General features: G+C 43.4%; 1 protein-coding gene across 1 annotated transcript in view; it reads right to left on the reverse strand.

Moving 5' to 3' along the window:
• Positions 1-1,051: 1,051 nt before the first annotated feature.
• The window catches only part of LRIF1 (ligand dependent nuclear receptor interacting factor 1), a 29,516-nt gene continuing 17,455 nt past the window's right edge, over positions 1,052-13,112 (reverse strand). Inside the window, exons 4-5 of the mRNA XM_073320420.1 lie at positions 7,719-7,997; positions 1,052-2,008 (exon numbers count right to left, since the gene is read on the reverse strand). Of these exons, the coding sequence (XP_073176521.1) occupies positions 1,541-2,008; positions 7,719-7,997 (747 nt within the window). The 3' untranslated portion in view covers positions 1,052-1,540. The remainder of the gene's footprint in view (positions 2,009-7,718; positions 7,998-13,112) is intronic.

Genomic DNA, 13,112 nt, shown 5'->3' on the forward strand with positions numbered 1-13,112 from the left:
TTTTCTGGTAGGCTTGCCTCAGCTCCTTAAGATTCATGCGGCACTGCTTCAGGTCCCTGTTATGGCCTCTGTCCTTCATGACCTGGGAGATTTTGACAAATCTTTTGACATTTCGAAAACTGGAACGGAGTTCTGATACCATGGATTCCTCTCCCCATACAGTGATCCGATCCCGTACCTCCCGTTCAGTCCATGCTGGAGCTCTTTTGCAATTCTGGGACTCCATCATGGTCATCTCTGCTGATGAGCTCTGCACTCACCTGCAGCTTGCCGTGCTGGCCAAACAGGAAATTGAAATTCAAAAGTTTGCGGGCCTTTTCCTGTCTACCTGGCCAGTGCATCTGAGTTGAGAGTGCTGTCCAGAGCAGTCACAATAGAGCACTCTGGGATAGCTCCTGGGGGCCAATACCGTCTAACTGCATCCACAGTACCTCAAATTCAACCGGGCAAGGCCGATTTCAGCGCTAATCCCCTTGTCGGGGGTGGAGTAAGGACAGCGATTTTAAGAGCCCTTTACATAAAAAAAAAAGGGCTTCATCATGTGGACGGCTGCAGGGTTAAATCCATTTAACACTGCTAAATTTGACCTCAACTCCTAGTGTAGCCCAGGGCTGTGACTGAGGTTAACCTGAGTCACATTTTCTCCCCTCCTTCCACATGCCCCAATGGGGATGGCATTGGACGGCAGCAGGAAATTACAACAGTCCTTGTGCTAAATGATTTCCTGAATAATGGGCCAGATTGAAAACTGCAGGCAGTAAGAAAGCAAAGTGTATGCTCTCTCAATGTAATCTTGTAAAAGACACTCCGATACCAAGCTGACAAATGCCCTATATTTCTTATAACAATAACACTAAAAGATCTGCATATGCATTAATCCCAACAGTAGCCAATAGTATAGTTTGCTATGCCATCTATATCTTGCTCTTTCTTCAGACATGTACAATGGTCTCCATAAATAAAATCACCCCCTTTTTTGTTGTACAATTTTTATTGTATAAAATCTAATGCCCAGATCAAATCATCTTTATTTAAACACTAACCACTAAAGTTTTGAAACAATGTAATGTTATAGTTTATTTCCTGTAATTCACAAGTCAGCATGCACTAAAAATAATAATAATAAAAAATCTACAGTTGAGGTTTGCAATTCACATTTCATTTCCAAAAAACAGGTCTTGAAATTCCAAAGCACGAGAATTTTCTAGCACTAGTACAGAAAGCTCTCACTCTAAAGGCTAGAGAATACACCGCACTGAAAATTAAAGTAGCATATCTTCTGCACACTAAATTCTTTGACACACATGGGCTCCCCAAAAGTAGAATTCTGGACAACCCAGTTCTTACGTTCCTTATTCCTGGAATCTACTCTCCTCTATATACATGCATTTTAGCTCCCATTAATGTCCTGTGAATACCAGAAAATTAGATTATATGTTCATTTTAAACGTTCAGCGGCACTGAACCAAATTAATCTCGTTTGAATCACCAATGTCAAGGGAGTCAGAATGAATACGGTCCAGATTACTAGTTAGATTTTTCAGGTCTGCTGCATCTTTTTACGAATTTCTTCCAGTGCTGCCTCTCGTTCTCTTAATAGCCGTTTCAGTCGTTTTATTTTTTCATCCCTGATTGTTTCATCCAAGTCTGGTGGAGTCAAAGGGAAAGCATCTTCTCGAAAGGAACTTTCACTAGTCGAAACATCATCTTCAGAAAAAACTAAAGCTGAACAGCAGGTGTCTTGAACTTGGTTATCTTGAACACATGGGTCTTGCTCAGAGTTCCTCCCTAGAGAAGATCCGATAGAGCCTGTGGAATTTTTCTGCTGTGATAAGACTGGTGTGGATGAAATACGCTTGTTAAGTATTACAGAACCGGTGCTGTTGTTTTCCACGCTTGGATTTATGGCTGATTTGACCGTCATTTTCCTTCTCTTTCCATTTTCTGGCACTGGTGAGAGTTTTGCTTTTCTTTTTTTAGTCAAATCCTGTTCCAGGTCCAAAATTATCTGTATATCAAGAAAAAAAAAGTGTTTACATTAAATTGTATATCATTTCAATGGTTTTATCATCAAGGTAAATTAAGCACATACTAACAACTGTTTGTTGTAGTTATCTAAGGTTACTGTGCTGAAATAATTTTAAAAACTGTTTGATGCAATATGCTCCAAAGTTAAGGTTACCCTTTAGCAAATAAATATTAAAAAGTATGTAAACCGGCAGTGACAAGGTCGGAGCAGATGGCTACAGGAGAGTGATAGAAGGCAGCTACATTAGCCCCAGATTAAGCAGTTCCCTTTCCCCTGGGTAAGGTAACAGGGGCAGTTCCAGAACAATCAGGAACTTGCTGGAACCAATTAAGGCAAGCATGCTAATTAGGACACCTAGAGCCAATTAAGAAGCTGCTAGAATCAATTAAGACAGGCAGGCTAATCAGGGCACCTAGTTTAAAAAGGACCTCACTTCAGTCAGGGAGGGGTGCACAAGGAGCTGAGAGTGAGAGGGCGTGCTGCTAGAGGACTGAGGGGTACAAATGTTATCTGGCATCAGGAGGAAGGTCCTGTGGTGAGGATAAAGAAGGTGTTGGAGGAGTCCATTGGGGAAGTAGCCCAGGGAGTTGTAGCTGTCACACAGGTTTTACACGAAACACTGTAGACAGCTGTGATCCAGAGGGCCCTGGGCTGGGACCCGGAGTAGAGGGCGGGCCTGGGTTCCTCTCATAACCCCCACTACCCACTGGATACAAGAGGAGTTGACCTGGACTGTGGGTCCCATCTGAGGGGAAAGTCTCTGGCCTGTCCCCCTGACCCACTAGGTGGATCAGCAGAGACTGCGGGGATTGTTCTCCTCCTTTTCCCCCATGCTGGTCAGTGATGAGGTTAGCTGAGTGAACAGCGGCTTTGAGCCACAAGCAAAAGTGACCAAACTGAGGGCTGCCGTGAATCTCTGAGGCAAGCAAATCTGCCAATAAGCGCAGGACCCACCAAAGCAGAGGAAGAACTTTGTCACACTGCAATTAATTAAATGTTACCACTGTGTGTAATTCACTGCTCATCATCCAGTATTCATACCTGAATGGGGCAGGGGTCCTGTCAAATTACTGGTTTGTAATCACGTCATTGAAGACTGTATTATAAGGAAGACCCACAAGGGGACAGAGTTCAGGTTTCATGGGTAAACTCAGCTTTGGTGTTTCCTGGATTTCAAGTGCTTTACTGTGATACCTTAACACATTTTTAATGGAATTTCCTATATTTTTTGAAGAAAGAAAACCCTCCCCAAGTTTCTACTTCCACTGGAGCCAATGGCAAAACTTCCATGGTCCACAATTAAGGACCTCAATGCACACAGAAAATCAGGGTTGGAAGGGACCTCAGGAGGTCATCTAGTGCAACCCCCTGCTCAAAGCAGGACCTATCCCCAACTAAATCATCCCAGCCAGGGCTTTGTCAAGCCTGACCTTAAAAATTTCTAAGGAAGGAGATTCCACCACCTCCCTAGGTAATGCATTCCAGCGTTTCACCACCCTCCTAGTGAAAAAGTTTTTCCTAATATCCAACCTAAACCTCCCCCACTGCAACTTGAGACCATCACTCCTCGTTCTGTCATCTGCTACCACTGAGAACAGTCTAGATCCATCCTCTTTGGAACCCCCTTTCAGGTAGTTGAAAGCAGCTATCAAATCCCCCCTCATTCTTCTCTTCCCACAGACTAAACAATCCCATTTCCCTCAGCCTCTCCTCATAAGTCATGTGTTCCAGTCCCCTAATCATTTTTGTTGCCCTCCACGGGACGCTTTCCACAGCTTAAGTTATCAATGGAGCTTCATCAAATGAGTGTGAATAGGCCCACTTATGGACATTTTAACATTTGGGATAAAGCTTTCAGTATCAATGAAAGAGGCAACCAGAGTAGTTCTCCCAAATCCAGGGAGAATATATTTTTGGATCATCCTGTTGACCTACTTCCCTGTTCAACCATGATGTAAACATACCGACCAAGGTTTCAGCAACTATAACATGATATATATTACACACACACACACACACGACAGGCTTCCTCCAAGACAGGACATCTAACAACGTTGGATGTGTGCTGGGAGCTACCCACTTTGCCTAATCAAAGGAGAATTCTTGGCTATCACAGAGTTGCCAGCCTTGCTCTAAGACTTTTAAAGATGTTTATGAAAAAAAATTGGGGAGGTTGCTTGGACCTCTCTCTTCCCCCTCCCCTCCTCTCCTCTCTGGCCACTGAGGAGGCTCAACCAATGCACTCTTGTGTTCCCCTATCCCAAACAAAAAGAAGGGGAGGACCGACCCTAGGAAAGCTGCCCTCCTATCCTGCCTAGGGTCCTTAATTATCTTGGCCAGTCCTGGGCCTAGACCTCCCTGGGCAATGGAGAAGAATGCCCCCTGTGGCTGCAGCACTAATTGCTGTGTTCAAACCTGAGTGGTGGTGAGTGAGTCTCTCTCTCTCTCTTTCACACACACACACACACTTTATATATGTAAAATGTGCAGGCTTGCAAAATCAGTAGATTGAAGCCTGAATTAGTAATTTAATAATTGCATTAAAAATCCAGATAATTACTGAAAATCAGGGAGAGCTGGCGTCTGATATTATTATTATATCATGAGAAAGCTTTTGATTGGGTAGTGTGGAAATATTTGGTGTCAGCCTTTGAACAATATGGAGTTGGATACTGCCTTCTTAGATGCATAAAAGGACTCTTACTTCTATGCATCTTAATGATAATTCTACAATACAATAAAAGTTACTGTACCACTGCAATTATTTCTCAGAAGAAATAAGAGTGCCAGAACAACAGGGAAAAGCCAACAAAGCACTAGTCTTCAAAAGGCAAAGTAGTAGCAACTACTACTCCTTAGATCTAATTCCTATCCTTAATAAAATAATGGAACAAATACTGAAGGGGAGGGTGGTATTAATGAAAGATGACAGAAGCAAGAGCAACAAGCAGAATGGGTTTATAAAGAACAGATCTTTCCAGACAAACTTCATTGCTTTTTGTTCTTGTTTTTTAACTAGATGTACGAAATAAGTGAATGAAGGGACAAAGTAGATACATCACATCTGGATTTCAGTCAAACAGTTTCTGAAGAATTTAGAAGCTTTCATTTAAAATTAAGTTTCTAGCTCTTGTGGTTGTGAAGATATTGTCCTGCACTTGAGGAACACAGCTTGATCTTCCCTAATCTGCAGATTGTGTGATGCTTTAGCAAAAAGGGCTAACATTTTAATTGGGGTACAGACAGAGGAACATCAAGAAGGAGGAGGGAGATGTATATGGCATTGGTAAGGCAACTACTGGAATAGTGTGTCTAGTTCAGGGACTCACACTTTAAAAAAAAAGAAGTTGAAAACTGGAGAGGATTTACAGAAGAGCAGCAGAATAATGGGAGATGTGGAAAATAAGCCTTACAATGAGACTAAAATAAACTCAACTATTTTTCTTATTGATGGAAAGGTTAAGAAGCAACTTGATCATGCTCTATAGTTACCCACACAGGGAGAAAATATTTGATGTCAGAGGGCTCTTTAATCTAGTAAAGGCTTAAAATGATCCAGTTGATGGACGTTGAAGTCAACGAAGTTCAGACTGGAAACAAGATGCAAATTTTGAACAGTGAGTAACTGAACATTGAACAGGTTACCAAGGAATATGGGAAATTCTCCATCACTTGAAATGTTTACATCAAGACCAGAGATAAAATAGTCAAAAGCGCCTACGAGACTTAGAAGCCTAAATCCTGTTTATTTCAAGTGAAACTTAGGCTCCTAAAGAGCCAGATGTACAAAGGAAATGAAGCGCCTAGAGATACAGAAGGTGTCTAATGGGATTTGTAAAAGAGTCTATGGTTAGGTGTCTGACTCCTATCAAAATTAAGCCTTGTCAGCTTATTGGCTGAGTTGTCAGAGGACACGTGACGTCTTGACTAACTCAGTTCTACTCTGCCCAGTGGTAGAGCCTCTCAAGAGTCTGTGGCTCTTTATGCTCCTTTGTTTCAGATCTGTAATACCACTCACGTGGCTTCAGACATGGTTTTTGTTTGAATGAGCCAACAACACAGGCCTGCTTTTCTTATAGCTTTGGCAATAAACAACAATCATTCTGGTAAAGGCACATGTATTTGGATGTCAGACCAAAAGGCAAGGATTTGGACTGGAGTGAAGTGAGCTTTCCTGGGAACAAACTCCTGATGCATGTGGGCAATGGACACATTGGGCAACCCTGAGATCAGCTAAGGCAAAGAAATCTTCTTAGTCCCTAGCTGCCAGAATAGAGTGGAGAGAGATACTCCATCTTGAACTTCTGGAAGTGGCTGAATTTTCACAAAATGTATCCAAGAAGGATCTGACTGCTCTGGATTTTGGGGAGGAAGGGAGACCATAATTTAAACTGAGTTGACTCTTTATAGCAACTGGCCTGATGGGAACAGAAAAAAGGCTCCAACACTGATTAGATGATGCAATCTGTTGATGATATGATTTCTTTGATGAGGGATCATGAATGTGAGAAAACAGTTGTCAGAGTAAAAAGGGTCGGAAGGAGGAGGGCTGGAATTCTGGGATATTTCCGTCTCCACAACACAAGAAACACTTGTCTAACAGGATTATGGGCTAACCCTCAAGGAGAGGGACAATTCTCTCACTTTGCCCAACACCACTGACACCCTACCTCCTAACGAGAGAAGACTCTTGATTCCAGCTGGATATTCCCTATCTCTGAAAGAAGTAGACTTCACTACTGGTCTGCAAGACACAATATGCTGGTATCTGGGTTTACTGTACTTAATGCGAGACCTCTGGATGTAAACATGTTGTTCTATTCTTTAAAAACAAGGATAATGAATGCATATGTCAAGAATCTGAAAGAATGATTTCTTCTCGAAGACCTAATTCAGGGTCAAGTCCATGAGGTCAAAGAACTTAAAAATATAACACTAGGTTCTTTGAAGGTCAGGGCCAGGATACTCAGTCTTGAAGAGAAGACTCTTCCTCAGAGGGATTACACAATCTGACAGCTGTTTGGCACGGCCTGCTGTAGGCCACTGTTGAAGGTCATCCTGTCCCATGTCACTAACTGCTGATTGCTAGGACAAAAACTTAGGTGGACCAACTTGAGGAGACAAGCAAATGTCTTGTCTGATTTAAGACTTCTGTTAGGTACTGAATGGCTGCTCTGGATCATAGGAGACACAGACCTCAGTAAGCACTCAAGTGGATGCTATGATGGTGGCTATTTGAGGGAGAGTTTTACAAGCAAATAATTTCCTCCCACCTCCAGATTTTCATAGACTAAGTTAAAAAACACCGTAAAACTTGTCAAGATAACAGCTCTGCCTGAAGTTCTTGCTGCTTCTCTGACGATGTTAGTAGCAAAAGAGGATCTGCAGGAACCACTGATGGAGGCTGTGAGAGGTGGTTTGAAGGAATCTGGGAGAAAAGAAGTGTTTTTAGCAACCTGAGTGCCATCTGCGTGCCAGATGAGTGGCAACCAACACTGCCTGTACTTATGACAGCTACAGTCTGGAACCAGTGCTGAACCGCTAAGTATGCTATTTCGTCTCCTCTTTCCCTCACATTAATTTCACTTGTGTTAAATTGTAATTTAATTAGCAGTGAAATTCTACTTCTTAAAGTGTAAGCATAGGCTATTGTAGGGATACACATCAAAATACATAAACACTGAGATACCTTTTCCTCTTCACCATGGTCCTGCTTCTTGGTTGTTATCACCGTTTCTTGTGGTGATGCACTCCAAGAATCATTATTCTTTTTAATGTTATTACTGGAGCACACACTTGCTTCTGATCCTGCAGGAGGAATTCCACAGGGAATTCTATTAAGGTATACTCTCTCCTCTTTAAAAAGACCGAATTTCTTTCTTAATTCATGGTATTGTTTCCCATGGGGTTCTCTTTTGTGTTTGATTTCAGTGGCCTTTTCTGATGAGCACACCTTCTCATTTCGAATCTGAAATAATAAGAATACAGTATATAAACAGAGATACAGCCACTCATCAACACACCTGGGATCATTAAAACATTGACATTCTGGTAAAAAAGTGTTCATTAAACTTTAGATATTGGCTTACTTGGAGAAATTATAATATAATATGATCATTTGTCTTTTCATTGCCATGTTCATTTATTTATTTATTTTAAACCAGCATATAAATTAAAGTTATCAAATCCTGCTACTATACTAACAAAGTGCTATGAGAGGCAAGGTAGCCACTTAACCTAAGATCCCAGAATTACCAAGAAACAGATGACTAAATAGGAAATATTCATCACAACGACACTCTCCTGGATCACAGTGTGTTTGCAGGTGCCTACATTTCAAAGATGACTGATAATTCTAGAAGTTTGGTATTAACAGTTCTCTGTACATAATTTTGTTGTAACCTGATGCCACTCTTAACCATCAGGCCCTGTCACACAACAAACACCTGTTTGAGCATGCACATGTGGGAGGAGAGAAGAAGAGAAGAAGCAACGCATCTGAAACTATCTGGTCTCCACAAAGGCCTCAGGAACTGAGAAAGGTCTGACATAAGGGTACCATAAAGCAGATGACAGAAATAAATTCAGTCCCATTTTGGGTGCAGAGGTACATAATGAACTAAAAAACCCAAAACCAGACCCATAATTTGTAGCAGTGATTTAAAATACATATAAAATGACCATAAGTGTGCCCGGCTCATGTGAATCTTTAGGTTGGCAGAAGGGAGGCACATGCCAAGATGGGACTAGAGACAAAGAAATGAAATAATATTTTAAAATAATAAATTTCTCATCCAGAGGTTCTCAGCCTTTCTTAGTCTGCAACCACAAAATGGCCAAATAAACTGATTTGCCACTCACTGTATCCTACAATCCTTTGTGGGTACAGAAGATTGTGGGATTTGGGTCATGGTATTATTTTTTGGCTATTATGTGGGTTAGGGGTATAAAAAAGTATCTAGTGTAGGCTGGGAAGCATTGTTGCCAGTAAAATTGCTACTCTGTCTCCTTCAAAGTTGCTCTCTGCCTCACCCCACCCCATAACCTAAAGGGAGTGGATCTCTCTCCCTCAGAGCACTACATTTACATACCTGGATTGGGAAGGGGCTGGTGAGTGTCATCTCTCCCTCCCCAGCTTGGCATAGCCTGTGGGGGACCAAGCACCTCCTCTTTCCCCACAATGCATTTGGCAAGAAGGAAACAACTCTTGCCTCTAGTTCTCCCTGCCAGCTGAGCCTGGAACTGCTCCGTGCTGCTAAGCAGAGCTCTTATCTCCACTCAACAGCTAGTCAAGAGCCCTGCATGGGAGGAAAATGCTGAGGGCTGCAACACTCCCAGGCCTGGGAATAGCCTCATGTTCCCTCCTTTGCTTCTCCTGAAACTCCCTGTGAGTCACAATCCACAAGCTAGAAAACCCTGCAATAAATAGTTAAGAACAAAAAACAGGGCTGTACTACCCACTTGCCTGTCCCAAAGGGAACAGGTATGACTGGCGTCATATTGCATTGTTCTCTCCTCGTCCTCTGTTGCTATTCTTTTGAATGAGGCACTTAGTGGGATGGTAATGACATAAATAACTTAGCCAATTATCATACAGCAAATATGACTTTAGTTTAGTATGGTAGCACGTCCCAGGATGACATGGTAATTGCTACTCTGCATCGTCCTGTTATCTTCTCTTCTGTCCTTGCTTCAAAACCTTTCCTTCGCTCCCCATACCTGATACATTCTCCTGTCAACAGCTTGTTGCTATGTAGGAAGACTTTGATTTCCTCTACCAGAGCAAAGAGAGATAAGTATAATTTCACCACAGGTCTAGAGAATCAAAGGGTCCGCTACATTTTCATTTTCTACCCTCATGGATTGATTCCAGGAAAAACACTACCAACTCTCACCATGTGCATCTGCAGAACATACTCCTCCTGGAGAAGCTTAAAAAGGTGAAGTTTGCTACTGCACGCAGGGGCATGGGGGGCAGGGGGGTTTGCCCAGGAGCAGACGCTGCATCCTGGTGCAATGAAAACGTGTACAAACCTCACCCCAGCAACCCAAGCTACCCACATAGAGAACGGTTGACCTCAGCAAGGCATGGGGCCAAGCTCAGATGAGGTATCAACTGAATAACCACCTGGTGAGGCAAAAAACTAAGCTGAAGCCCTTGACCTCAGACACAGGTCCCACTCATAGTTTAAACCCACTCCCCACCAGGAAGGAACCGCAGGGAAGAGCTCGATAACCTGCTGCTCCCGGGGACAAAAGGGGAATATGAAGAAAGAACGCCCTTGGATGCAATGAGACTACACTCATTGAGGGATGGGCAGCAGAAGAGGGGGCCTGTAGGAGGATTCCCCCCAGTTGATGGTAGCAGGATCAGTCCAAGGGAAGGCGGTTGTGACAGTCTGTACCCCCAGGTTCACCCCTTTTACAAGACTATGAGAAATTTTGTACAAAGCATACTGTGTAAGGTATCATTTGAAAGCTCATGATTTGCTGATCATTATTGTCCTGGTAAATTATGTGTGGCAATGCTGTATGTAAAGATACAAGATTCCACCATATGATTTTGCCCAGGCCTTGTTCCAGCATGCTCTGGAGCGCAGTCACAAACAAGTTCCTGGCCACACAGACTTTCTGTCTCCTGAACATCAGTGGGAAAGGATTCTTGCACAAGAGAAAGGGCTACAAGAGGGCAGCGCCCCAAATTTTCTCTCCCTTGCTTGCTGCCCATGCCATCATCAACCCCTGAAGAACAACGGAAGCAGCACTGGATTGGGGGAAGAAGGGAAGGGGAGATCCTGACTTAAAGAAGTTCAGCCAGTCCCTACAGGAAGCCGACCTCACAGCTAACCCATCTAAGTGTAAGTTGGCTGTGACAGAAGTAACTTACTTTAGGGTATCAGATAAGAGGAGTTGTGAAACCTCTATTAGACAAAGTCCATGAATAAACTCATGCCCCACGCTCCAGACAAGGAGAGAGATATGGCGCTTTCTGGGCCTGACAGGATACTATCACTGGTTCGTCCTCAACTCTGCATCAATCACAGCTCCCCTGACCGATCTGCTAAAAGGCAAAGACACTGATTGGTGTGATGAAACCTTGAATACGCTGAAGATGTGACCAAGCCAGGCGCTGGTCCTTGCCAACCCACACTTCACCCGGGAGTTCATTTTCTATACAGATGCTTCCGATGTTTGCCTGGGAATGGCACTCTCCCAGAAGCATACCCAATCTCATATTTAGGCAGGAAGTTGTTTCCCAGGGAGAGACTGAATTATTGAGAAGGAAGCTGTGGCTATCAAATGGGCTGTGTACTTCCTCAGGTATTACCTGCTGGGTAGTCCCTTTTCTCTAATCACAGACCATGTGCCCGTGCAGTGGTTACCCTCCATGAAGGACTCAACCTCCCAGATTATGCATTGGTATCTGACACTCCAGCCCTATAGCTTCAGGGTGCAGCACCAAACAAGGAAAGAGCATGCAAATGCTATTTCCACCCCCCCACAACCCCTCCCAGGGAGATGGGACTGTGGAAACACTTGAGCAAGAAACTTTTCTGGACTTGAAGAGCAGAGGTATGTGATGGGTTACGCCCCCATCCCACTGATGGAAAGGCAGAGCATCCCTGCACTCAGGCAGTGCCAATAAGGTGCACTTACAGAACATGCTCCATCAGGAAAAGGGGAGCTTAAAAAAGTGATGCTCACTACTGCGAAGGGGAGGAGGGAGTTTGCCCTGGAAGAAAGGCTGCTGGGGACTGGCAGTGAGCTCCAGTAGCAAGGGGAGCCCAGGCCTGGGTAGTGGCTACCCTTTCCTTTACCCCACAACCCTCTTCTTTGGGGGAAGACTGACCCTGCAAGCCTCATATGGACAAGAGGCCCTTGAAGGCTGCTCCCAGCCAATAACTGGTGGCAAGACCTGGGGAAAGCCAGCATGGACTAGAGATATTTGGACTCAAAAGAGAACCTGGGAGTGAACTGAACTCCTGGCAGAAGGGGTGAGATTGCCCAGAGGGTTGGACTCCCGTAGGGAACCCAGGGGCAAGATACTACGGCAGAGCTCAGGCTGAGGGCAGCCAACTACACCCTATGAAAAAGGATATCAGACCATTTTTTGGTTTTATTTTTTGTGGGCATGTTTTTTATATTAAAGTCCTCACTTCTACTTACGCACTGTGACTTTTTAACTTAACTTTTTACTAAGCTCTTACGGAAAGAAACTATGAAAGTCAATCACTGGCCTTTCTACTTGTGTCTTCCTCCCCTCCAGTTGGATATCATCAGAGATAAGTCTATGGTTGCCTGGCATCCACTTTTGCACCTGCTAGCCCAGTCCCCTTAGAAGACTTTCAAGGCTTCAGTTGGTTTGCACAAATACCTTTATCTCACACTGCAGTGACTCTGCTGGTTCAGTCTTTGTCTCTTGCAAAGTGAGCACAAAGCAGTTTCAAATAAGCATTCCCCTCTTTGCCAAATACCCAGAAGAGGCTGGGACTTGGCTGGTAGGAAAACAGACTGATGGGACCGGACTCACTCTTCCTTCCGGAAGGAGAGCTCCTCCTCGGTTCCACCTGAAAGGGAGCATAGCTTGGAATGAGGGGTATGGTTCAGTAGGAGTTTTTAGTTAATTTGTACCAGATTAAAAATGGCAATCATTGGCTAACAGAGAAGTAAGCTTCCCTTTCTTTCCTTTTCTCACGTTTGTTCATTTGCATAATGCACTCTTACTGATTAAAACCTTATTACTTTTCTTTTTGGTAAATTAAGAAACATTTGGGGGGCAGCATGCTTGTTTAGAGAAAAAATGTGATTTGAATGACACTGGCTTCAGTCACATAGAATCAGGATGTAGAAGTCATTTGGTATAGATAAATGTGGGCACATTTTGCTGTAGACAGTTACCTTTTGTGCTTCTTCACTGAAAGCATAATGTTGTTTTGATTGAGGTGTAACAGCAGTTGCTGCTTTGGGAGAGTGACTCTTCTCTTTGCTGTTAGAATGCATGTTTTCATCCATCACCATTTTTTTAACTGGGTTCACTTCATTTGAAATCCCCCCTGTTGAGGACAAAGGCCTGCACTGGTTT

This window comes from Lepidochelys kempii, chromosome 21 (assembly GCF_965140265.1).
Source record: "Lepidochelys kempii isolate rLepKem1 chromosome 21, rLepKem1.hap2, whole genome shotgun sequence".
NCBI classification, from domain to species: domain Eukaryota; kingdom Metazoa; phylum Chordata; order Testudines; family Cheloniidae; genus Lepidochelys; species Lepidochelys kempii.